At 44.7% G+C, this 23,722-nt stretch overlaps 1 protein-coding gene across 1 annotated transcript in view; it reads right to left on the bottom strand.

Annotated features, from left to right (window-relative positions):
- The window catches only part of APOB (apolipoprotein B), a 38,473-nt gene extending 28,785 nt beyond the window's left edge, over positions 1-9,688 (bottom strand). The window contains exons 1-9 of the mRNA XM_079110553.1: positions 9,487-9,688; positions 9,114-9,152; positions 7,778-7,893; positions 6,519-6,664; positions 4,555-4,708; positions 3,728-3,883; positions 2,271-2,395; positions 1,366-1,451; positions 32-251 (exon numbers count right to left, since the gene is read on the bottom strand). Of these exons, the coding sequence (XP_078966679.1) occupies positions 32-251; positions 1,366-1,451; positions 2,271-2,395; positions 3,728-3,883; positions 4,555-4,708; positions 6,519-6,664; positions 7,778-7,893; positions 9,114-9,152; positions 9,487-9,553 (1,109 nt within the window). The 5' untranslated portion in view covers positions 9,554-9,688. The remainder of the gene's footprint in view (positions 1-31; positions 252-1,365; positions 1,452-2,270; positions 2,396-3,727; positions 3,884-4,554; positions 4,709-6,518; positions 6,665-7,777; positions 7,894-9,113; positions 9,153-9,486) is intronic.
- Between the last annotated feature and the right edge of the window lie 14,034 nt (positions 9,689-23,722).

Raw genomic sequence — 23,722 nt, 5'->3', positions numbered from 1 at the left:
AGAGATTGAGTTGCAACCATTAAAGACCTACCTGGACACCTCGATCAGCTGTGGCAAGAGGGATTTGACTGCCTCTTCATTGAGGCCTCTCAACTCAGTAACCAGTTTGTTGAAGAGATTTGCTCTCTGGGCATTCTGCTCAGAGATGGATAGCTTTTTCAGTTCTTGGAGGGTCTTTAGGACAGCCTCGGCCTGCTTTGGTGGCAATGTGGATTTGGTGCTCTCGAAGGCCAGACCCACCTTCTCAGCACCTGGAAAGTGCCAAAGGAATTCTTGGTTATTTCTACATCTTAACCATGTCTTCAAATAATAGAAATTGGAAACTAGGGAGGTACCAGCAGGTAGAAAAGAGAAGAAAACAACTGTCTTCTCATGCCTAGTAGGCATGTGGCTCTGTGTTGGGTGTTGTTAGCTGATTCACTGCAGCATCCCTGAGGGTGGGTATTACTCCCAACTTAAGAAAAAGGAACTAAGATCCAGAGGTGAGAAATTTACTTTGTGAGTTCTTACCCAAGAACTCTCTGGAACTAACAGGCAGAGCTGGAATTTAATCCAGGTTTATCTGACTCTGGTATCAAATTACTTTCTGTTGGAAAGATGAGAAGATACTGCAACTGAGCAGGTGACAGCTGAGGCTAGACTATTGGTTTCACCATCGGCCCTTCTACTTGAACCTTCCAGCAGTTCGTGGTGAGGGGAGACCCTTCTGCAGCCTTCTCTTCCTTCTGCTCTGACTTGTGTAGGGAGAGGAGTGAAGATGGGCACCTAGTTGTGAAATGATGGGCAGAGTCCTGGCTTTGCTCATTTTATACCATCTCTGGGGTTCTGGGACCTTGACTACATCACTAAGCCTCCCTCCTGTCCCATTTCCCCTCTGCAGAATGAGTGTAAATGCACCTGCTGTTACCACCTAACATCATAGGTGCTATGAACAAAAAGAGTAAATGAGGTGAGGCACAAGTAAGTTTTGACAGATTTACGCAGGGTAGAATGCTGGGCTAGAGTTACACTAGAAGTCTCTGAAGTTCAATTCCTTGGACTTCCTCTGTCTTGGCCCTAAAAATCTTTTCCTGCTTTCTCCATCTGGTCCAGGCCAGACACAAGTCTAGTCATGGAATCTATGAGGCTGTCAACTCCACCGAAGGTGTCACTAGTTTCCAATAAAAACCTAAGCAGCTTTGGCAACTTCTCTTCATCCCACTGCCCCTTGATGCTCTGAACTGAGTCTGCCTACTCAGGAGCCAGACACCAGAGTCTGCTTCACTTTTTAGGCAGGAGATATTTAATAGGACCCAGTCAGGAATGAAGCTGTGATGGGCAACTGCTGGGCAGCTTTCCTTGCACCAATGAGGACAAAAATCTTACCTGCATTAAAGAAGCGGCTGTTGATCTTAGGTGTGTCTTCGAGTTTCAGAGTCTGTGTAATGTGTGTCGTCATCCCGTACTTATTCCTGGTAACAGAGGAAGCACCTGCCTCATGGAGGGCCACCAACCCAGAACAAACTAGTCTTTTCATGTCCAAAGTTCCTATCTCTGCTACTGCCCCTCTCCTGCCCACCTTTCAGAGCATGGTTAAATCTAGGTATCTTTGACCCTCTAATGAGCAGCACTCATGTCCTCCTGGCCACACTCATTATCCTTCTCTCAGAAGGACAAATGTGGGCTGGGGTTGTGGCTCAGTGGTGAACACTTGCCTAGCATGAATGCGGCACTGGGTTCGAGTCTCAGCACCACATATAAATAAATAAATAAAATAAATGTCTATTGACAACTAAAAAACATTTTTAAAAAAGGATAAATATACCTTATATCTTACATCAGTCCAGAATTCCCAGAGGGCTGGGACTAACACTGAGCCTCAAAATTCCTTGTATCTCTCACTGCACAGTGCCAAGAACACAGTAATTACCCAATAAACATTAGTTAATTGTCAGCTTTCAAAATGGATTGGATGCACAAGTCTCCCATCAAATATCCCAAATCTTCCATGAAACTATTCCTAACCAGGGCATCCTGCAATGATTCCCTGATTTTCTGGATCTATGGTCCTTAAAGTCTGAGATATCTTTGGTTGGTCTCAAATTGCCTCACATGTCTAAGAACTTTCTGTAAGATTGCCTGTTGGCTTAAAAAGGAGGACAGTCATGGGCGCTGCTCTGTACCTCTCCACAGCTCCCACCTGGGCACAGCCTAGCCTGGAACAGGGCACGGGAGAGTTCAGCTCACATAAACCCCCTGGTGATGAGTCACGGGAGCAGCAGGTGACCTACTTGTAGGAGAAAGGCAGGAGCAGGTGCTGCTCCTTGCAGATGGCTTCTGACACATGCTTCCTCTTGGAGTCCAGGGTGTACTGGCAGGACTGCTTACTGCTGAGCAGAGTTGACTGGCGGCGGACCTGTGCATGAGTTTGGAGATGAGCATTTTGGACAGTCCCTGGGGTTTGGACCTCTGTCTTCTGTCACAGTCATTTCCTTCTAGGTGGGAGAATGGGAGCCCTGCACCACTAGATAAGCTCAGACAAGAAGACAACTGGATTCCTGACATCTGGCTGAGGGACACCTCAGGTCTGCATACTCCAGGCTGCAGACCTCCTATCCCAGCCTAGCGGAGCTCTCATGCTGCACACACACATGCCTGTGTCCCACATACCCATCTGCCTGACATAATGCCACATTCTACTACCCGCCAGATGTTCCTTGCCTAGAAGTCTGTCCTTGGCTCTCTCTCATTTGCACATCCTTTGTCTTTTTCGGGTTTGCGCTCCACACCCTCCATGACTTTGCCTGATGAGCTACGTGCATAATGGTGCATCCTAACCACTCAGGCTGAGAACTGCTTGTCTGCACTGCTCAGTTCATCACTTTATCAGGTATCCTGTGCACTGTGCTTTACGGGTATGCGTGTGAAACTTGCTGCTGCATTAGCCTGGAAGCATCTCAAGGAAAAGGTCCATGGTTCATCTGCTACTCTCCCTCCTTGGGACTAAACATAGAGCAGCTGCTCAGAAAAGACCCTAATCCAGTGCATCAGCCTCCTCTGACTCTGGGCCCCACAGTCATCAGAGTCGCTGTGTTCAGTCCCAAGGACAATGACCAGGAACATGGCCAGGCAGGGCAGTGATTGCTCATCTTTTATGTTTACTGAGATGACCTGTGAGTCACGTCCTGGAGGATATGACAGGGGCTTAGGCAAACTCAGGTATTATGTGCTATGTGACCCAACCGCAGCAGAAGAGGTCAGTACTGAGTGGGTGGCCCAGACAGGAGGCCAGAGGGCCTTAACTTGGCCAGAGTTACAACTGGGGTGAAGGACAGGAGGCTGGAATGAGGGAGAGGAGAGAACACAGGTTTTAGGACCTCCTTGGAGGCCAGGTGTTGGGGCAAGCAGCTCTCACACAGAAAGCAACGGCAAGGGGTTCTGCCTTCTCAGGGATGAACCATCATCCCTATCAAGTGATGGTGGAGGATTAGGTGTTACGACAGGAGGACCATGGAAGGACAGAGCTCTGGGCTGAGAGTCAGGAGCCCGATTCTAGTCCTGGCATGATTAATAAAAAGCTGCCCAGCCTTTGCAGTCCTTCCCTTGCCTGGTCCTGGGCATCCTGCAGAGTCTACACAAAGAACCAGCCTGGCGGGATCTTCTCAGAGGTCTCTATGAGCTGGAACATTCCCCAGGGTCTGTCAGGAGGATGCTGCTCAGGGCAGATGCAGGCTGGCATGGGACTCACCAGGCCTAGGGTGAGGGCGAGAGGGCTGACCCCAGTGCTGATGGGCTGGAAGCCGTCACACTGCTGCAGGTCCCTCTCAGTGGATATCTCTGTGGCCACATTGCCCTTCCTTGTCGTGACGGTAACCTGAGTGGAGCAGTTTCCATACACACTGTCCTGTGGGAGCAGAAGACACAGGAGCACTCAATGTGGGAAAAGTCTTTAGGTATTCGGGAAGGGCTGGGAAAGAAGCCTGGGAGCAAAGGCAGAAGGAACAGAGATTTGGGAAGGACTTTCTTTCCTCCCAGCACTGCTGATGCCTGACCAGCCAGGGCTGGGAGAGAAGAGCAGGTTAAGGGCACCTGGAGAAAAGGCCAGTGCAGGATGCACCTCTGTGTTCTCCAAGTACAGTGAGCTGAGAACTCAGCAGCCTCAGGGCTCAAAAACGTTCACAGGACTGAAGAAAATTGGGCTCTTTCTACGCTGAAATCTGAAATTCTTAAAAAGAGGCTGGCAACATATTCCAATCTTTTGGAATATACAGTGCACACAGGCTTTGCCATGTTGTATGTAACGTGTGGGAACTAGAGGGGGAAATACCAAAGGAAAGCAGGTAGAGAGGTCAGGAGTCCCAGTAAGTGCTTTAAAATTAGACCCAACACGTTTGACCTGCTCGGGATGTCCAGCAGTGACCCCGTGGGACAGGAGGAACCACAGGCTCCAGTACTTCACATCAATATAGGGTCTCCTGTGTAGCCAAGACAACGGTCCACTTCATATGCAGGTGACAGGTCTTTGACCTGGAAGCGGAGTTTAGAGGCTTCAGCAGCAGCTGTCTAAATTCTCACCATGAACACCTCTTGTTTGGCTTCTTCTGTCTCTGGGGGAACCAGGAGTGCGGAAATGATGCCCCTCTTGATGTTCAGGATGTGTTTGGGTTCGTCCTTCTCTGGGTAAAGGAAGACTTGCCTCCCTTCAGGAATGGCCAGCCTGAGCTCGTACCTGTCCCAGAGAGAGAGTGTGTGATCGCAGCAAGGCCCTTCCTCCACTGCGAGCCTGCTGGAAGGAAGCTGCTGCTTGGCAGGCTCCTTCTCGGTTCTTAACATCAGTTCTTTATAAATATAAGCACACACAAATACATATTTTCAAAAAAGTATACAAACAGATGAAGTTCTGCCATTCTTCTTCTTTCCTTTTTTGGCTGGGCTCATCTATTCCGTTTCCCACCCACCAGTCTCGCTCCCAGTATGGACACGCTAGTGGGTATTTCAATCATAAAGCTCCTGTTCACACAATACTACATAGATGGTGGGTACAAACACAGACACATAAAGATTTGGTCATTATTTGTTTTATGCAAATGGATTGGTATTATGCATACTTTCCTTCATCTTGTTTTTCTCATATAATTATACTCTATGAAAACCCTGAGTCGTTTGCTATAGCTCTAAGAGATTCTTTTTTCAAAAACTGTATAAACATTCCATTCTGTTGTTATATATAGTTTATTCAACACATTGCCCCATTTGGTGGCATTTACTGGACTCCCCCCCTTTTTCTGCCACACAAACAATACTGAAATAAATATCCTTATGTGTTTATCTTCATCTTCATGCATTACTGCTTTTATTTTCATGGGCTAGAGTCCCAGAGATTGGAATTACTGTGTCCAAGGGTGTAAGTATTTTCAACTGGAATAGCTATCGCCCTGTGGCTGTCATTCCCGCGAGCCTTGCATGGGAGTAACTTTTCCTCCCTGGCCCGCCAGCAACAGGTGCCATTGCTGTTTTAAAGTTGTGCCGTCTTACGGGCGTGAGGTAACCCACAGCTTCTTGTAACATTCATTTGCATTTCCTGACTTCTAGTGAATTTGAGCTTCTTTTTATACACTTGTCTTTTATATGATCTCAATTCATGTGGATTATGGTTTTAGGACCTACTCATGGAGATGATTTGGGTGTCTGAGGGCCTGGTTGCACCTGTTCTAACTAAGTCCATCACTCTGCACCTTTCAGAAAATTCCAGACATGGTGACCAAGGCCTGTAAAGCACTCCTGGTCAAGAGTAAGAGTCTCTTTTGTTTAGAGAAGAGTAAGGACCACAAAATAACTGCCGTACCCTCCTGCCACCAAACCCCTCCCTCCATGTACATCTGAGTCTCAGGTAAAGTAAGGTGTTTGGATGGAAGAAAGAAGCCTCCACACAAGCCTCTTATTTCTCCATGCCACCCGCTGACTGCCTGTATTGACATTCACTTAGGGCTCTTTATGCTGTAATTAGGGACAAGGCAGAGGTGATGCTGAAAATATTTAATGACTGGTACAGGTGCTGGTCTGTCAGAAGAGATGCCAGTTGTAAACAAAGTACTGGCCTTCTAGTGTGCAGTGGCTGCATGCCAGCCCTGGGTAGGGGGCCACTGAAGCCTTGTCCCCCATTTGCCCTGCACTGAAACCTTGTCCCTCACTGTGCCACTGTGTGTTGGCACTGAAGGCCCTTTGGCACCATCTTATTTAAATAAATTGCCTCAAAGAGTTTAAAAGCATGAGATCTTTTAGAAACATCTCTAAATGATAATCCAGGGAACCTGACCAGGGGAGGGTAAGTAATGCTTTCCTCTTTTTGACAGTTGTGAAAATTCTAGTTTCCTGATCCATTGTGAACACTGATTATAAAACGCTTATACTCACAGGCAGGCCTAACATGAACACACCTGTTCATGCCTCACTGGGCACACATACGGGAGCAGGCATCCATGCAACACAGCCAGGGATGCACAGAGCTCAGAAATCAAAATGCACGCATCTACCCTTACTTGGACATGGCGGCTGCAAACTCCTCAGAGTTCTTGGTCTTTTTCAGCAAAGCCTTGCCCTCAGGGTTGAAGCCATATACCTCCTTCAGGCTACACTGGTTGGTCTTCAGGATGAAGCTGCAGAGTTGGGGAACTTCTAGCTCGACCTGAGAATGGAGGGTAGCAGTATACTGAGGTTCTCTATCAAGTGAGAGAGAGTTCCCCCAGCCTAGGGCTTCATGTCTAATTAGGACACCAAGGGAAGTGCTGCTGGGGACCATGTTGGTCTGCGCCCCAACACCAACTGGGTTCCCAACGAGCCTCATGGTCTCCATGCATCAGTTTAGGCTTTGTCCTACTTTTGGTCTTTTCCAGGGTAACAAGTTTCTTAAGTTTGCATCTATGTATGGGAAGGAGGATATTTTTCACTGGTTTTTAAATTACTCACTTTAGTTATAAAGCACTTGGTGTACTTGTTTGGAAGAAAGACTAAGCATGAATTTAATAAGAAAAATAGGAAGCAGGAAGATGGAGATCACTGGTTTCCACAGAAAATGTTTCCTTCATGTCACCCCCAAACTGTATCCTCTAGGGCCTACTGAGGGTCTTACACGTAGCTGCAGTGGAAATAGCTCTCTAGTGGCTAAAGAGACTAAGATGTGAATTGTTAATTTTATTAAATTTACAAAGCCACATGTGAGTAATGCTTACCTTATCTGACAGCACAGACAAGAACTATGGAGGCCGGTGCAGAACAGGGAAGCTTCTCAACCTGCCCTCTCTTCCCCATACAAACCTTAACAATAGCCCTCAGAGCTGTTTTATATGGCGAGGAACAGGAGTATAGCCAGTCTCAAGAATAAGCAAAGTTTCATTTTAGAATGAACTGCATGTACACATTTTAAATTTTTTTCCCCATTTCTCTTTAGCAACAGGTTTTGTTTGACTTTGATTGTAAACACCACCTTCCCCCACCTTTCCTGAGATGCCGGTCTCTCTTAGCTCACTCGCTGGGCTTCTCTTGTCTTGAAAGCTATAGTCCTACGCTGTTGGTAATCTAGACCATGTACTCAAGTGAAAACTTGGAAATTAATGGAAGAATTTTTTTTCCAGGCAAAATTTTTCTGTGGTGGACAACTTCTCAGCAATGTGAGGGACAGTTCTAGCAATTCGAGGTCACCACAGTTCTGGCATGTGTGGGGACCTCCTGGAAGGTGCAGTTCAGAACACCTGAGGAGCAAGCCTGGGCTCCAGGTTCCTCCCGCCCCCATCCTCCATACCTTACAGTTGATCTTTGTGATGCTTCTTGAATCAGCAGTCCCAGAGACACCACTGGAACTCTCTGCCTCATAGTTATACATGTACTTCCGGAGGTGCTTGAATTGAGTTGCCTCTTCTAAAATTAGAAACAAGTCGGTTTATCAGAAATAACTCTCCCAGGGTCAGTCAGTTCTGGGCAGAGAGGGGCGGTGGTTTAGATAATAAAAAAAAGTAATTGAGCTCAAATTATTTTTAATTTTCTTTGTACAATACTTAATTTTAAAAAGAGATTTAACTCCTCCATTATGTTTTTGCTGACTCTCATATTTAAATTAGTTGGGATTCCTTGAACATATCATCTGAGGTACAGGGAGGAGAGTGCCAAGTATTAAATAATGGAGCTCCAAAAATTATAGAAAAGAACTTTGGAGAAGTAAGATTTGACAGCACTAAGCAAACGGATAGTGCTTTTCTTGGCTTGAAAATACCATGATTCTGTGACTTTTTGTGTATGTGTGTGTGTGTGTTGTTGTTGGTGTTACTGGGCATTGAACCCAGGGTACTTAAACACTGAGCCACATCTCCAACCCTCTTCTATATTTTATTTAGAACCTCACTAAGTTGCTGTGGCTGACTTTGAACTTGTGATCCTCTTGCCTCAGTCTCCCTAGACACTGGGATTACAGGCATGCGCCACCACGCCCAGCCTGTGACTCTTTTTAATTATATAAAATACCCGAGGCAAAGTTCATTAAGCATTAGGAGTATCTGGTTGACTTTAAGAAGACATTTCTGGAGGATTGCACTATGAGGGAATTTTATGAACAACTTTGAGACAAAACTACAGAGCCCAATGTAGTGCTGCCAGATGTCCACCAGATGGCAGTGCGGCACCACTGGAGGTCAGCCCAGGCGCTCTCCAGAGAACACCTGGTACTGCACAAGGCCAGCTCCTCTGACCTCTAGGGGTCAGGTAAATACCAAGGGGTGGGGAGGTGGATTTTTGCACAAAGGTTAGTATTTCTTCATCCCCACACACTCTGAATCAATGATTAGTCACTGATAAACAGGACAGTGCAGTCTCTTTAAAGCGTTCATAAGGCTGACAGAGTGGCTGTCCCTTCCCTGCTGGACCCCCAGGTCAAACTTTTGGGACAAAAGGACTAGTAAGTGAGGGCTGAGACCCTTGGGGGTGGGCAGAGGTGCAAAGCACTTGTTTCCTAGGATCAGAGCAGCAACGCAAAGCTGAGCATCATAGTACTATGTAGAGGGAGGTGGCCTTAGTAACCAGAAGTCCAGAGGGCGGTTGGCCGGCTGTGGGGCGCCCCGTCCATGCCCAGTGGAGAAAAGCCTTACTTGGACAGCTCGGGGTGGCATTTTCCAACACCTCGTCTTCTGTAAGAAAAGAAGAAAGAAACTGGGCTTTCCCGTGTCCTCCTGTGGTTGTGAGGGTCTGCCGGGGCCGACCACCGCACAGTTTATTTTCAGGTAGGAAGCAGGTTCCAGAGAGCTCAGGCCCCAGGCCCTCCATCGGGAGTCCGAAGGAGCCCTCCTTCCTCCTGTCCCCGGTCCCAGCGAGCCTGTGAGCCCTGTGTCTCCCTCCCTCCGACCCAAGCCCAAACTGCCCCACCACGACCCCTGCCACCCCACCGGCTTCCACTGCCTCGGGTTCGTGTTGGTGGGAGGTTGCAGACCCGCCCCGCACCCCACCTGCACCCCATCCACTCACCGGCCCAAGCGCCGGCGCCCAGGAGCAGCAGCAGCAGCGGCAGCAGCGCGGACCTCGCTGGGCCCATGGCGGACGAGCGGGTGGAGAGGCTCCTTGGCTCCAGGCTGCGGCCTGGCCAGGCCGGGCGCCGCTGCTGGCTGCGGGGGCTCCTCAGAGGCTGCGCTGAGACCCACACTGGTTCCGCGGGCAGGCGGGGAGGGTGGGAATGCACGCCCGCGCGCAAGCGCCCTATTTATGGGAGGCCCTAGATTAAGGATTGCAAAAGGTCCAAAGGGCGCATCCCTGGCCTGTTTGCTTTTCCACCCAGGCTTGTCTCTGAGCCTTGAGGAGGGGGCCCGGGAGGGGGCTCACCTCAGACCCAGCAAAAGCCTCCCTGCTGGCCTGGCCTGCTGGGGTCTGGGAGGGTGGGCGGTGGGGCAGTGGGCTTATTGCCTAAGGAGCCAGCCTGAGCTGGGTGCCTTTGGGAGATGGCGGATCACAGGGACAAAACTCACTTTCCTCCTGCTCTGACTCTGGAGCCCTTTGGCAAACCAGTTCTGAACTCTTGATTGAGATGTTTTCTTAGTCCTTTTTCATTTGGGTGGACTTTGGGTCTGCATGCAGGATCAGGACCTGCGGCGAGGGGAGGGAGGAGAAAGAAAGGAATCAGGGAGGTCTGGTGAGTGACGGGAACTGGCCCCAAGGGATGGACACGGACTCAGGTTCCGCATGAGTCCAGGTGCCCTGGTCCTCCAGAAACCCAGTGGAAATGGCTCCAGGAAAGATAGTTCCCAAGGCCCACCCCTGGGAAGGGTCTTCTTGGGAAACTTCTTGGTAAACTGAGGAGAGGAGACAGTTCTGCATCTCCCACTTTCCTCCTATAGTGAGAGGCCAATGAAGAACCCCAGAAGGAAGAAGTAGACAGAGCACATTCCCTACCAACAGCCCAGAACCTTCTCAGAAATCATTTTTCTTTCCTAGATGCTGGGTCATGGGACTCAGAGAAATTTTGCCAGCCCTGTCTTCCTCTATCTGGCTGCAGGAACTTGTGTGTTGTATAGACATTTCAGCAGCCTTGATTTCACAGACCTGAGATCAATCATAAAGGTTTATTGACAGGATGGATGAATGTCTGAGCCTGGTTATGTCTGCACTAAAGGCATTCCAATCTGGTTGGGAATCCAAGATGCATAGACAGGAAACTGTGGGTGCTCAATCAAGGTAGGATATAAAGAACACTGAACTTTGGGGACTATAATTGCTGGAGGGGCACTAAGGAAGGAGTGAGTATAGGTGGTGACCCAGGAGCAAAGGAGTAGGACTAATAGGGATAGCATCCTGGAAGCACCACTAGGGAAGTCAATATTTATTACTACGATGTGTCAGCTTTGTTTACTTGTAAGATATATCCAGATGTGTGCAAGAAACTACTTGTAAAATTGTCTAAATCTTCTGATGGCATGGACATGACAGATGGTTCCAGAAAGGTCAATTCTGAAATTGTGATCATGTACAAAGACACCTATTCCCTCAGAGGAGACACACTGAGATGTTTGTCTTGTTTCCTGCACCTGGGCCTCCACACCTCCTCTCATTCAGTATTGTTGTCTGTAGTCACAAATTCCCTGTGTACCCCTGAACTCTCTGTAGTGATCAGCTGCTTTGCATCTGTGTATGTTAATATTGTTAAAGGTGGATATTACAGTGGTCTCAACCCAAGGCTGGCCAAACCTGCATGGCTGGTTTCATGCAACTTCAAAGGCCTGGAGAGGTAATTGCCTGGAAACACCATTTTTTTTTTCCTGAGCATTTTATGCACCTTATTTTATGTGGGTTCACTTTCCACAGGACTAGCCCTGTCAGTGTTTGAGGAAATGGTCCTGGTCCCTTGCATATGCATATTCACTTCAAGGAGAATGGTCAAGAATATTTAGGAATAGAGAAACCAATGAGAGATGGCTAACATTAATTTATAAGCACAAGTTCAGGCTTTCTCTGTTGGATGATAAATGGTCAGCATCAGTAGAAATCATAATTTTTACAATTTAGTAATTACAAATGAATCTGATAATTTCAAAGTACGGGAAAACTGTGAGATGTTTGAAGACCTGGGCATGAACTGTCACCATCTCTGAAGGAGAAAACATAAGACTCCAAAGTGCTGCATTCAGCTTCCCTTTCTTTTCCTGGTGGCCTTTGGAAAATGTCCCATGGGCTGGACCTCAGCCTCTGGACTCGTCCTTCACCAGGGTCCAGCATACAGGACCACAGAGCAAATGGCCAATTGCTGAGATGACTTGTGTACATCCACAGAAATGCTGTGAGGATGAATACGCAGATTTTTCTTGAGTTACAAAATATATCTTTTGTGAAAGGCTTTTTGAAAATCTACTATTGTTTATAACCCCAGATGTCATCCTTCATCCTTTTCCCTGAAGCAGAACTTTTCTCAGTTTTCTTTCCTGAACAATTCTGAGTTTCAAAGGACAGTGGTCAGTCTTCAGAGAGACTTAGGAAAGCATTAGGAATCAGGAAATCTTTGTGTATAAGATACTTGTTTAACAGAGAAAATCCAGTCCCAAGAGGTCAAGGGTTGTAAAGGAAGTCAGTGTGGCTGTTAGACTCAGGAAGAGCTGATTTGGAATCCTAGCTGTGTTTCTTGTGAGGTTTCCTACTCTGGGCAAGTGATGTCCCCTGAAGGCCTCTGTGTGTTTACCGGACTAATGATACCTACCTCCTAGAAATTTCAGTGCAAATCAAGTAACACAATTATGTAAGCATAAAACAGCTAGCAAGATGCCCGGGAAATAAGAGGTATTCAGTGCACACTCACCATGCCTTCCGAGTATGTTCCCTGGGACTGTGTTTGTTGGTACTCTTTGAGCTTGCTAACCACAACCCACACATAAACAGAGGCTAAGAGAACACAGGTAGGAAGCCAAAACCCATAAAAGGAGCAGGAGAGAACAGGGCAAGAGTGAGGTGGTGCGTAGCTGTGACTGAGCATCCCTTTGGTTCTGAAGATTCCTCAAATTTGAAATCACTGCCCTTTTTGAGTAAATGGAGTCTGTACCAAAGCTATCAGATGAGGACTGCCATTCTGTTGTCATGCAGATGAATCTCAGCTAGTCGCTATGACACTGTGACTTATCAGCTTATGAATGCAAAGTCCTGTTGGGTGAACCGTCAATCTGAGTAATCGCAGGGCTCTGCGTGCCCATTAGAAAACCGCCTGACTGGTGGAATTTCAAGGAATTAGATCATGCTAAATGTCCCAGTTACACACTCTAGAAGAAAAACTATCCATTCTGCCTATCTGCAGGTGACATGAAGGGTCCTGGCCAAGTTCAGGGAACCATGGAAGCTATTAAAGATCCCCAGCAGCCCAATATTCTGAGTTCAGTGTAGTTCACATATTGAAGTAGGTACTCAGTACATAATTTGCTGAATATAATGAATGAATCTGCCATTTAGTTATACCCCATTGCTTCTAAGATATTTATGTACAGTGACCATGGTGCTAAATAAACGCTTCAGTGACATAAAGCAAGGAAATACAATCTGATACAAATTATTCCCAGCCATGCTCTTCAAAATATTCAGCTGGCAAATAGGGACCAGTATTGACAATGATTAATTAGCCTATCTCTTTTCTGCATTATCATTGCAAATGATGCCCAGAGGCTGGAAGGAAAATTTCAAGATTTTGTAGACAGAACCATGCCCAATGTGGTCTGAACATGCCATCGAGAGGGCACGTGTGCCTGTGTGCACACACATACCTAGACACACACGAGAAATGTCAAGGAAAAAAACGGTGCATTTAGGTGAAAGATGGTAAGTGGGTCAATTTCAGTCAAATGTAGACATTGCATGTGAATTATCCTCCCATGAAAGCAAAAAGAAACAGTCCTATTCCATCATTCTGCTATCTAAGAGATAAGGTCAGAATGTTAAGCAGTTCTTACTGGGGAGAGAAGTGAGAGGTCAGGAAGGTTAAGTGTGGAACAAGGTCCTATACATATGAATTGTCACTCCTTCACTATGTGGATCTCATCCTTCCACCCTCCCATGACCAGCTCCAGTTGAACCCAGCTTCTGTGAAGAGTCTTGCCTTGGAACCAGCCCAGTTTGACTTCATGGCTTCTGACCCTGACCCTCTTGTTAGTCAATTTATATATAAAATCATGAAGGCTCTTCATATACACCTTGTTACTCTGAACTTTTATTTTTCTCTTGTGACAGTTTTAATTTGTCACCTTTTTACATATGCCTTGTCAACCAGAGAGGTCATCTTGAGGATCAGCACCATGTGTAGCTGATACCTTTGTGTCTTGCTTCTCTCTTCCTCCCTCACCTCTTGTGCCAGGTGAGGCGGAACACAGCTAAGGAGTGAAGGCTGAAACGTCTCATGGTCCTTGTGACACAGGTCTCCTTCCAATATGCCTTTCTTTTGACTCTTGGGTGCTGCTGCCTATATTTATATCTAAATTTAGAATGCATGATTGAGTCAGGGTCTGTGAGTGAAGGTCATGGGACAGCCTCCAAGAGTCTATGATCTCCAAGGCTTGCGTGCTTCTGTGAAAACTTTGTGACTTAAGAAAGAAAGGCACAAGTTATACTGGGCCTGAACCTCAGGGTGGTTAGGAGCAGTGGCTGAAGATTCAGGATCACTAAGCAGAATGGAATTTTGGGAAGGCTGCCCACCTCTAGACAGACCTTCTCTCATGTGTCCAGGAAGTAGAGCCTTTTACACATTTTAAACAGATTTCCAAATGAGGAGAAGGCATGCTCTCCTGAAAGCACTGAGAAACATCGACTCATCACTCTTAGGAAGTTCTTACCCATCTAGCTTTAGGGTTCCTCCTGACCTTGACCTTGGAAAAACTCTCTGGATATAACTTGGTGTTGTCAGCTGCTCTTTACTAAGTTTGTAGAAGTTTTCTTTGCATTTTCACAAGACTAAGACTCAGATTGCACTACCTTCAGAAAGCTGAGACCAGTGCTCAGGGTAGACTGCAGGGTGGATAACAACTTCCCACTCCCACATGACCACTGATGCTCTTCAAGTGTCATGGAGACCCTGGGCATTGTCCTCTGAGAGCTCCCAGATGAGGAGAAGGGTTTAATCATGGTCAACCACAAGTGTAAGTGAAGTGCCTGGTCTGGGGTTGACACAGACTGTACTTGTCTAGGGTGGTCTCCTGACTCCTGGAGGGTTGAGACTTGAGCCAGATCTTGGATGGTGGGCAGGATCTAGGTCACTGGAGTGAGTGGCACTTCTGAGAGAACAGTGGCAGAAAGCTGAGAATGTATTTATGTATCTGACAACTTGGGCCCCAGCCAGCCAACTGGAGTCCATGGAGAAGTTCAATGTAAGATGGGGAATTTGGGTGGGAACACAGTTTGTCATGCCTGGGCCAGAGAGAGAGATGCCAGGCTAATTAAAATCTTTGATATAACTAGGGGTTACTATAACACTGCACATAATATACTTGGCACTAAATAGAGTACATATGGCATTAAAGCTAGATTGTACAGAAGGCCATGAGCAATGGACTGAATTCTCCTTGTTAAGAGCTGTGAAAGGAGGTGCAGGAGCAGGAATTATGGAGTCAGACAGAGAGAGGACCTCAGACACCAACTCTAGATGAATATTCTCATCTTATAAACAGAGAAACTTGAGGTCTACGTGGCCTAAAGTTTTTTTTTTTTATTGTTTTGCATTAAAATTCAGTTTAAATTTGTTTTCATGATGAGAACAGGACTGGGTCTCCTAGTCTACAATCAAGAATATTCCTTCTACTGTAATTGAACCATCTATAGTGAATGCATAAAATTGCCTATCGATTGCTTTACAGAGTTGAGTCATTGATATCACGGTAGTTCCTTACAATCTATTGCTCATTAAAAATGAAATATTTGATATTTTTGGTGGGTTTATGTTTAGAATAAATATTACTATGTTTCCAATTATATAGAATTATAGAGCTTTAGGGTCTTAAAAGTCTTAAAAGGCCATTGCCCATTGAATCCAACTCTTCTTCCAATGTAGATGTTCCATCAATCTGAGAATACCTGAGCATCCATTAGAGGGCTGCCTAAATGATGGAATTGATGAAATTAAGTAATGCTCTAGTCAGCAGAGCAATTAAGGGTCCCTAAAAGGGAAACTTCCCCAGTCTGTCTACAGATGGCCTGACGGATCCAGCACATGCATAGCAATGCTTTGTGGTCACATCTCAGTTTCTGCTATTTCTGTCCGCCTTCTGGGTCACAGGCCATCCCTCATAGGCAAAACTGGGAACCATGTCTACTATGAGAGGCAAGTTTCTCTGACACTGTCTTTACCTGTATTTTGAAGTCAAAACCAAATCATTTCAAATGGTGACATATTATAGTCATTATTGTGCACACTTTTTCATGTATTTGCTTTGTGTACATAAAACATTCATCAAAACATACAGGAGACACTGGAATATTAGTTGTCTGAGGTGAGGAGAAGCTAGATGCCTGGGGGCAGGTGTGGGAGGGAGACTCCTCTGTGTTTCTTTTTTTATTCTGTTTGGATTTTGAAGCATGAATATTTTAACTCTTTAATAAATAAAAAATATCTTTCTGTGTATCTCTATATGTGTAAAATCATTACCAGATCCTCTGACGCCTCCCTCTGTATATTCCTCCCTCTCTATTAGCACAGGGGCTGAGGCCATCACCTGAACCCAGCCGAAGTGGGTTACTTGATCTCTGCTGTGGTTTAATTGTTGAATGTCCCCCGAAAGGCCCATCTGTGAAAGGCTTGGTCCCTGGGGAGATACTGGGAAGTGCTGTGGAATCTTTGGGCGTTAGAGTCCAGAGGGAGATTTTTGAGTCATTTGAGGAGTGCCCTTGGAAGGGATTATCTGATCCGACCTCTTTCTCTGACTTCCTGTTTGATGCTATAAGCTTCTCCACACATATGTGCCTGCATCATGATGTGCCACCCTCTGCCACCCTTGTCAGAGGCCAAACCAATGATCCTCTTAAACATGACTTTGAACTTTGAACCTCTAAAACTTTGAGATAAACAAACCTTTTTTCTTCTTTAAAGCTCAACCTCAGGTATTTTGTTGTAGTTATGTGAAGATGACTATTATAGACTCTGAAGCAGAAAATGGGTGGAAATATGCTGTTTAGTATCAGGGTTTCATTGTATTTCTTTTTTCTTAATGGTGGCACTTAGCTTTTAATAAGGTCATTTTAAAAAATAATGACCATCTTAGCTGTTCCAAGGTCCACACTGGAAAGGGACTTAAAAAAAAAAAAAAAAAACCCAAGTTTTATTAAAATTCAAATACCATAAAATATACTCTTTTTTTTATTATAAACAAATGGGATACATGTTGTTTCTCTGTTTGTACATGGAGTCAAGGCATACCATTTGTGTAATCATAAATTTGCATAGGGTAATGTTGTTTGATTCACTCTGTTATTTTTTCCCTCCCCCACCCCTCTCACCCCTCTTTTCCCTCTATACAGTCCTTCCTTCCTCCATTCTTACCACCCTTCTTAACCCTAACCCTAAACCTAACCCTAACCCTAACGCTAACCCCTGACACCCCCCATTGTATGTCCTCATCTGCTTATCAGCGAGATCATTCGTCCTTTAGTTTTTTGAGATTGGCTTATCTCAGCATGATATTCTCCAATTTTATCCATTTGCCTGCAAATGCCATAATTTTATCATTCTTCATGGCAGAGTAATATTCCATTGTGTATATATATATATATATATATATATATATATATATATATATGCCACAGTTTCTTTATCCATTCATCAATTGAAGGACATCTAGGTTGGTTCCACAATCTGGCTATGGTGAATTATAAAATATACTCTTTTAAAGTGAAAAATTCAGTAGGTTTTAGTGTATTCATAGGATTATGTAACCATCCCAATGATCAACTACAGCACACTTTTCTCACTTACTTCAGAAAGAAATCTGGTACCAACTAATCAGACTGTAACTTCAAACCTGGGTCTAACTTTGGTCTCTTTCTAAAGTTTCCCATACAGATCTTGCGATCTGTACTCTTTTCACTTAGCATACATACTATTTTCAAACCTCATCCATGTTGTAGCATTCCATTCTTTTTCATACCAAGCAAGGTTCCATTGTATGGATTTACCACATTTTAGGTACCTACTCATCAACTGGTGAACATTTGTGTTGTTTCCACTTAATGGAACATTCGTGGTCCATATTTTACATGGACATACATATTTGTTTCTCTTTAGGTATGTAGAAATTAAATTGATGATTTATGTGGTAATTCTATGTTTAATAATTTCAGGAACTGCCAGATTATTTTCCAAAGCATCTGAACCTTTTGCCTGCCCACCAGGAATGTTGTAGTTTTCTGTCTCTCCCTGTCTGTGCCGTTCTAGTGAACGTGAAGTGGTGTCTCACTGTGGCATTGACTTGTATTTCCACGATGGCTAATGATGTTAAGCATTGTTTTGGTATTCCTCCTGGCCTTGTGTATATCTCCTCTGGAGAAATATTTATTCAGATCCTTTGGGTTTTGAATTTTTATTTGGGTTGTTTGGACTTTTTATTATTGAGTTGTAAGAGTTTTTTTTAAATATATGTTTTGGATTTTCAAGTATTTTCTCATTCTGGGAGTTGTCTTTTTCCTTCTCTTTGAAGTACACAAGTTTTAAATTTTGATGAAGTCCGATTTATTTTTTCCTCTGTTGCTTATTCTTTTGGTGTTATATCTAAGAAGACATTGCCTAAAGTAAGGTCAAGAAAATTTGGTCCTGTTTTCTTCTAGAATCTTTATCATTTTTGGCCTTACATCTAGGTCTACAATCCATTCTGAATTAATTTTGGGGTATAGAGGATTCCTTCATACCCTTGCCTTTAGAAAGTTCGAGGTTCCATGAGCCTGCAAGTGGCCCTGAGTTACCTCTTCTGCCTCCTTGCTAATGGGGTGTGACAGAGGATGACATCAGTCCTGTTGCTTAATGAGCTGGATCAGTCCTTATCAAGGTCTGCTCCTCCCTGGGGCTTTCCAAAACAGTGGCTAGTCAGCTGGGGCTAAAAGCCACAGTCCTGAGGGGACAGGCCCTGAGCCCTGGCCTTTTCAGAGAAAGAGAGAGACAGAGAGAGAGAGAGAGAGAGAGAGAGATAAATTAATTAATTAATTCTTGGTCTCTGAAAGTCCAAGCTCCTTTTGGAGTCCCCTGAAAATTGTTCTTTCCTTTTCCTTTAGAAAGTATGTGTAGTTAGAGAAATAAAGCACCCAAAATAGCTCAATAAGTTTTACAGAAAGCATACAAAACTAGTAACAAGTAAATACAATAAATCAAACACCTTAGAACCATCACTTTTGGTATAAAGGAGGAGGATGAGATTAGGGATGGGGTGGGGAGTGAGTCAGGGTCCCTCACAAATGAATGGTAGCAGGGTACCAGATATAAGAGGTGAGCAATTCATCTTCCTGCTCCTGATCAGCAACAGAAAAATAATCATAGTATTGTAATTTTTTTAAACCCTTATATTTATCAAGTATCCAACTAAGACCAATCATTATGAAGTTAATTTTTATAAATGATCTCATTCAACATTCTTTGCAAAGATACTTTGACCACCATTTGAACAAATGAGAGAGCCAAGGTCCTCTGTGATAAACCAAATTCTACCGCCTTTGTTATGAGAGTACAGGTACCTAGAAGGGACAATTACAAATATGTATGAAGATCAGATGAGTGATGTAAGACAGTGTCTCAGTGCTGGTTGGGCAACACACTGAGTTGCCCTCTATTTGGGAAATGAGCTACTTAGTGTCTCATTAACAAGGGCTGCAATTGCACAATTCTTTATGGCTTATAAAGGACTTTGGTATTCATTATTTCTTTTAAATCCTAATAACTGTGTGTTTTATTCTGTACATTTTAGGTCAGGTACCCAAAGCTCCCTGGTGTTAAGTGATATTTCAAGACCACCTGGCATGTAAATAGATGAGTTAGAACTCTAATTCAGGTGTTCTGACTTTATATCCCATGCAGTTCATATTCCACCATCCAGAATCTCAATGAGAGGATTAGGAAATTCATGACTCTTTGTGGTATTTGTTAGAGAAATAAGACAGGAAGGTTCTGAGTCTTACTGGCTCCCAGGGAGGAAAAACATGGAAATACCATAGTAATCCACTATGGTGATGGGGTTTGGGGGCATTTCTTAGGAATAGTATCCAGATTTCTAGGGAAATGTGTTTAGGGGAGAAGCATAAACCTGCTGAAACCCTTGAAGCTGCTGCTCTTTGCATGTATTCTTAATGTAAATGCTGTTCCTTGCAATATCCCCCTTCAAAATGCCTTCACACATTTTCTGCAAGCAGGTAAATAAGCTGGGTTGGACAGCTCAGAGCTCTCCTGCTCTTGTAAAGATGACTTGTTGTGCAGCTAATCCTACTGGATCAACAGTCTGAAATGCGAGGCACTGCAGCCCCCCATAAAACAGCTCAGAGAACAAAGGAGTCAGTGTGAGGGGAGTGGGTACCCTCTCATCCCCGACCAGGGCTGTCCTCTCCACCGCACACCCTGGGAGGACACTGACTGACCCCTCGGCAGAGCTGGAGTCTGTGGGTGTCACTTAATTTGGACGAGTCCAATATAAAATGGTAAGTTGAGGCAGTTACCTCAAAAGGGTGTCTTCTTCTTGACTCTTGCACCTCTTCTTCTGGACATTTTAGCTGAAAGTGATGGTAGATGCTTGAATTATCAAGGTAATTGCTTCATTCTCACTTCATTGTAACATAGCCATAGCTCCTTGTTACAAGGCCCATGAGCTCCTTGCTCTCTTACTGGTCAGAGAAGTTAGAAGCCTCCTCCTGAAAGGTGGGAGAGTCAGCTGGGAGCTGGCCCCCAGGGCGGACCAACAGCTGCTCCTCGGGGTCCTGATGCCCCCTTTCTAATGCTCCTCCACGGAGGGAGAGGAAGTATTCCTGGGTGGGGCCACCTTCTCTTCTCCTCTCCTCATGCTTCCTCAGGGTACGCACTTGCCTGCCCCAGTTGATGACCTCAGCCCCAATCTCACTCTCCTGTGAATGTGACCTGCCCTGTCCTTCCTTCTCCTTCACGTGGTCTTTCTCATCTATACAGACGGTGCCCAATAGCTCTGAAGTCACTTCTGTTCTGAGTTAGGTGATGGCCGTGATGCTGGCATATGGACAGTGCTCCACGGTCTCTCACCATGGCCCGTGCACTGGTCAGCTCAAGCTGATGCATCAATTTGCCACAGCCCCAGGGGCTTAGATGACAGGAAATCTGTTTTCTCACAGTTTTGGATTCTGGAAGTCCCAGGTGAATGTCTTGGGAGGTTGAGTTTCTTTTGGGTCTCGACTTGCAAATGGCTGCCTGTGTCTTCAAACACTCTTCCCTCTGTTCCTGTCTGTATCCAATCTCTCCTGATGAGGACACCAGTCATACTGGATTCGGGCCCACTGTAATGGCCTGCTTTAACTTGATGACCTCTTTAAAGTCCCTCTCTTTACAAACACTTTCTGAGGCACTGCAGGTTAAGGCTTCAACACGTACTTTTGTCTACATGTGCTGCCATAACAAAATACCATAGACTGGTAGCTTAAGCGATAGAAATTTATTTTCTGACAGTGTTGGAGGCTGGAAGCGTGAGCTCAGGGTGAAGCCTTTCTTCCTGGCTTGGAAACAGATGCTTTTCTCTGTGCGGGTGAGTGGGAGAGCTCTCTGGTGCCTTTTCATCCAAGGTGGCTCCTTCCTTCATGAGGGTCCTGCACTCATGACCTCAAGGGTAGGGCTTCAGTGTATGAATTTTAAAGGTCACAGCTGAACTGATTATAGCCTGAATGCATACTCTACAGATAGTAGCAGAGCTTCTTATAGCAGGCCGTGGTGTGGACCTACAGGCCCCACGTCTCCTGAGAAGGGCTTTAAAAGCATCTCAAGGACCTGAGCAGGTCACTAGCTAACCAGGGATGGCTGCCTGAATGGTTGGATTTTCTCCCTAAGTGTGGCTTCCTCAGTGCCTGAGAGGGGTTTTGTCCATGGCGACTGCTGTGTGGAAGGATGTCACTGGACAATGCTTCTAGGGCACTCGCTCCTGCACTTGGGTGGTCACACGACAATGAAATACCAGGGCATTCACTCCAGGGGAAAGACAAACCCAGAACACTTAGATAGCCTGTCCACAGCAGCAAAATAACCCAGATAGAAGAATGATAGCACTTGTTGACATCTGGCCGTCAGAGGAAGGCCTAGCAGTGTGAACGTGTCTTGGGGGATTAAGGGCAGGGGGAGGGCTGTGGGCCTCTGCACCTTCAAGCCAGGAATCCCTTTAGCTCAAGAGACAACACAGCCCCTGGCCTTGTGGTCAGAAAGGGCAGATTGATGCTGAGATACTGTGAATGCTTCAGTTGGGAAGCAAGAAAAAAAAAAGGTGTCCCTTACAAGGAAAGAACAACTCAAAAATCTGAAAATTTGAAAAGGTTCATTTACATGAGAATCCAGGCTTCTGCAAAGAAGTTCTGGAAGAAATATTTTGGGCTATTTGTGAGATTTTAAAAGTGACACCGTGAACATCAAGTAGCCTGTAAAGAAAGGCACACTAATAGCATATTTAGAAAAAATGATACCCAAACAGACAAATAATCATATTATTTGCCTGATTAGTGTGACCAAACCCAATAATAAGTTGATTCCATTCCAATCAAAGAAATTACTCTGTATGATTTAATTTTTTTTGCATTTTATTGAGGTTTGTTTGTGGCCTAGAATGTGATCTATATTGGTGAAATTTCCATGGGCACTTAAAAAATGAGTATTCTTCTGAGTTGGATATAGTTTTTTACAAATGTCAATTAAATTCTCTTGGTTGATGTGAGTTCTTTCATATTCTCGCTGATTTTGTCTGTTGATTCTGTGACTTGCTTAGAGTAGGGTGCTGAAATATCCAATGATAAATAAATGTGGGGCTCAAAACCAAAAAAGGATAAACCTTCTAGAATCACTCAGCCACTGGATCATACATTGCTACTGTTATGCGTGCCCAATCCTTGGTTTGTATTGACTTTCTGGTTTGCATAGACAACGTGCTGCCTAGCCCTGACGAGTCCTTCTTCTGTTGCCTGCTGCTTCAACCCGGATGGGATTTTTGTGGAAGCACTAATGCCTGTCTAACTGTTAGTTTGAACCAAATATGACAACACCATTTCCATAAGGCAAAATTATTGAATATTGAAAATCTCTTATAGTTCAACCCAAAATAAGTAATTAAAATAGGCAATGCTCTTGGCATAAAACCAGCATAGCAGACAACTTCCTCAGATCATTGTGAGTCATGACCTTGAGCCCTGTTACCTCCCCCATGTCCATGCCCATTAGTTTGTCAACCCCTCCAATAACCTGTGGAATAAAAATAATTAACAGAACTAATGTGGGATCCTTTTTGACTCAAGGTTATATATAAGAGTTCCAAGGGAAGCATACCTTACCCCAACTTGGAATAGCACGGCTGATATTCTACATTCATATTAGGGTATAGCTACATTCATATTAGGATATATATATCATAGGACATATATATCCATGTGATAGTTTTTTTTTTTTTATCCCATCAGCTTCATGAAGATCCCCAACCTTGAAAAACTAATGATACTTTGCAAGTGACTGACATTGCTGATTTGTTGTTTACCATTAAAATATTTATGAATCTTGGGGTTGCTCCTTGGGCATACTGTAGTGATGGTCACAAAAAGTTGTTCTTTCCATATTAACTGAAACAAGGCAAGTATATAAGTAATCTACAAAAAAGGGAATAATTCTTAAACATACTAAAAGAGGCTTCTTCTATCTTATCAAAAAATACGCTTATAATTACTCTGAGTGGTCACATGATAGCCTCTCTTGGGGTTGGAGACAGAACCCCCTGAAGAGGAAGGAGAGAACGATCTTATATTCTCATTTCTCTGGATCCACTGGTGCTTGTTTTTCCAGCCACAGTTTCTAAAGGCAAAGCTTCTTTGTGAGGTCAGTTACAAAAATGCAAGATCGTCTTGTATTAATGTGCCTCGTGTTCTCTTTTCTTATGACTGTCATCCATGTTGTCAGTAGTTCTGCCGTGAGCCCTATTGAGTACTCAGCATGGTACTGTCCACATGGGAGAGATATCTTTGACACTCTCCTTGCCCTCCTGAAGCATCAGAAAGCAGAACAGCAAGCAGCGGAAAATGC

Source organism: Sciurus vulgaris (assembly GCF_902686455.1).
Source record: "Sciurus vulgaris genome assembly, chromosome: 14".
In the NCBI taxonomy this organism is placed as follows: domain Eukaryota; kingdom Metazoa; phylum Chordata; class Mammalia; order Rodentia; family Sciuridae; genus Sciurus; species Sciurus vulgaris.
This window is presented reverse-complemented; position numbering and strand designations above follow the sequence as displayed.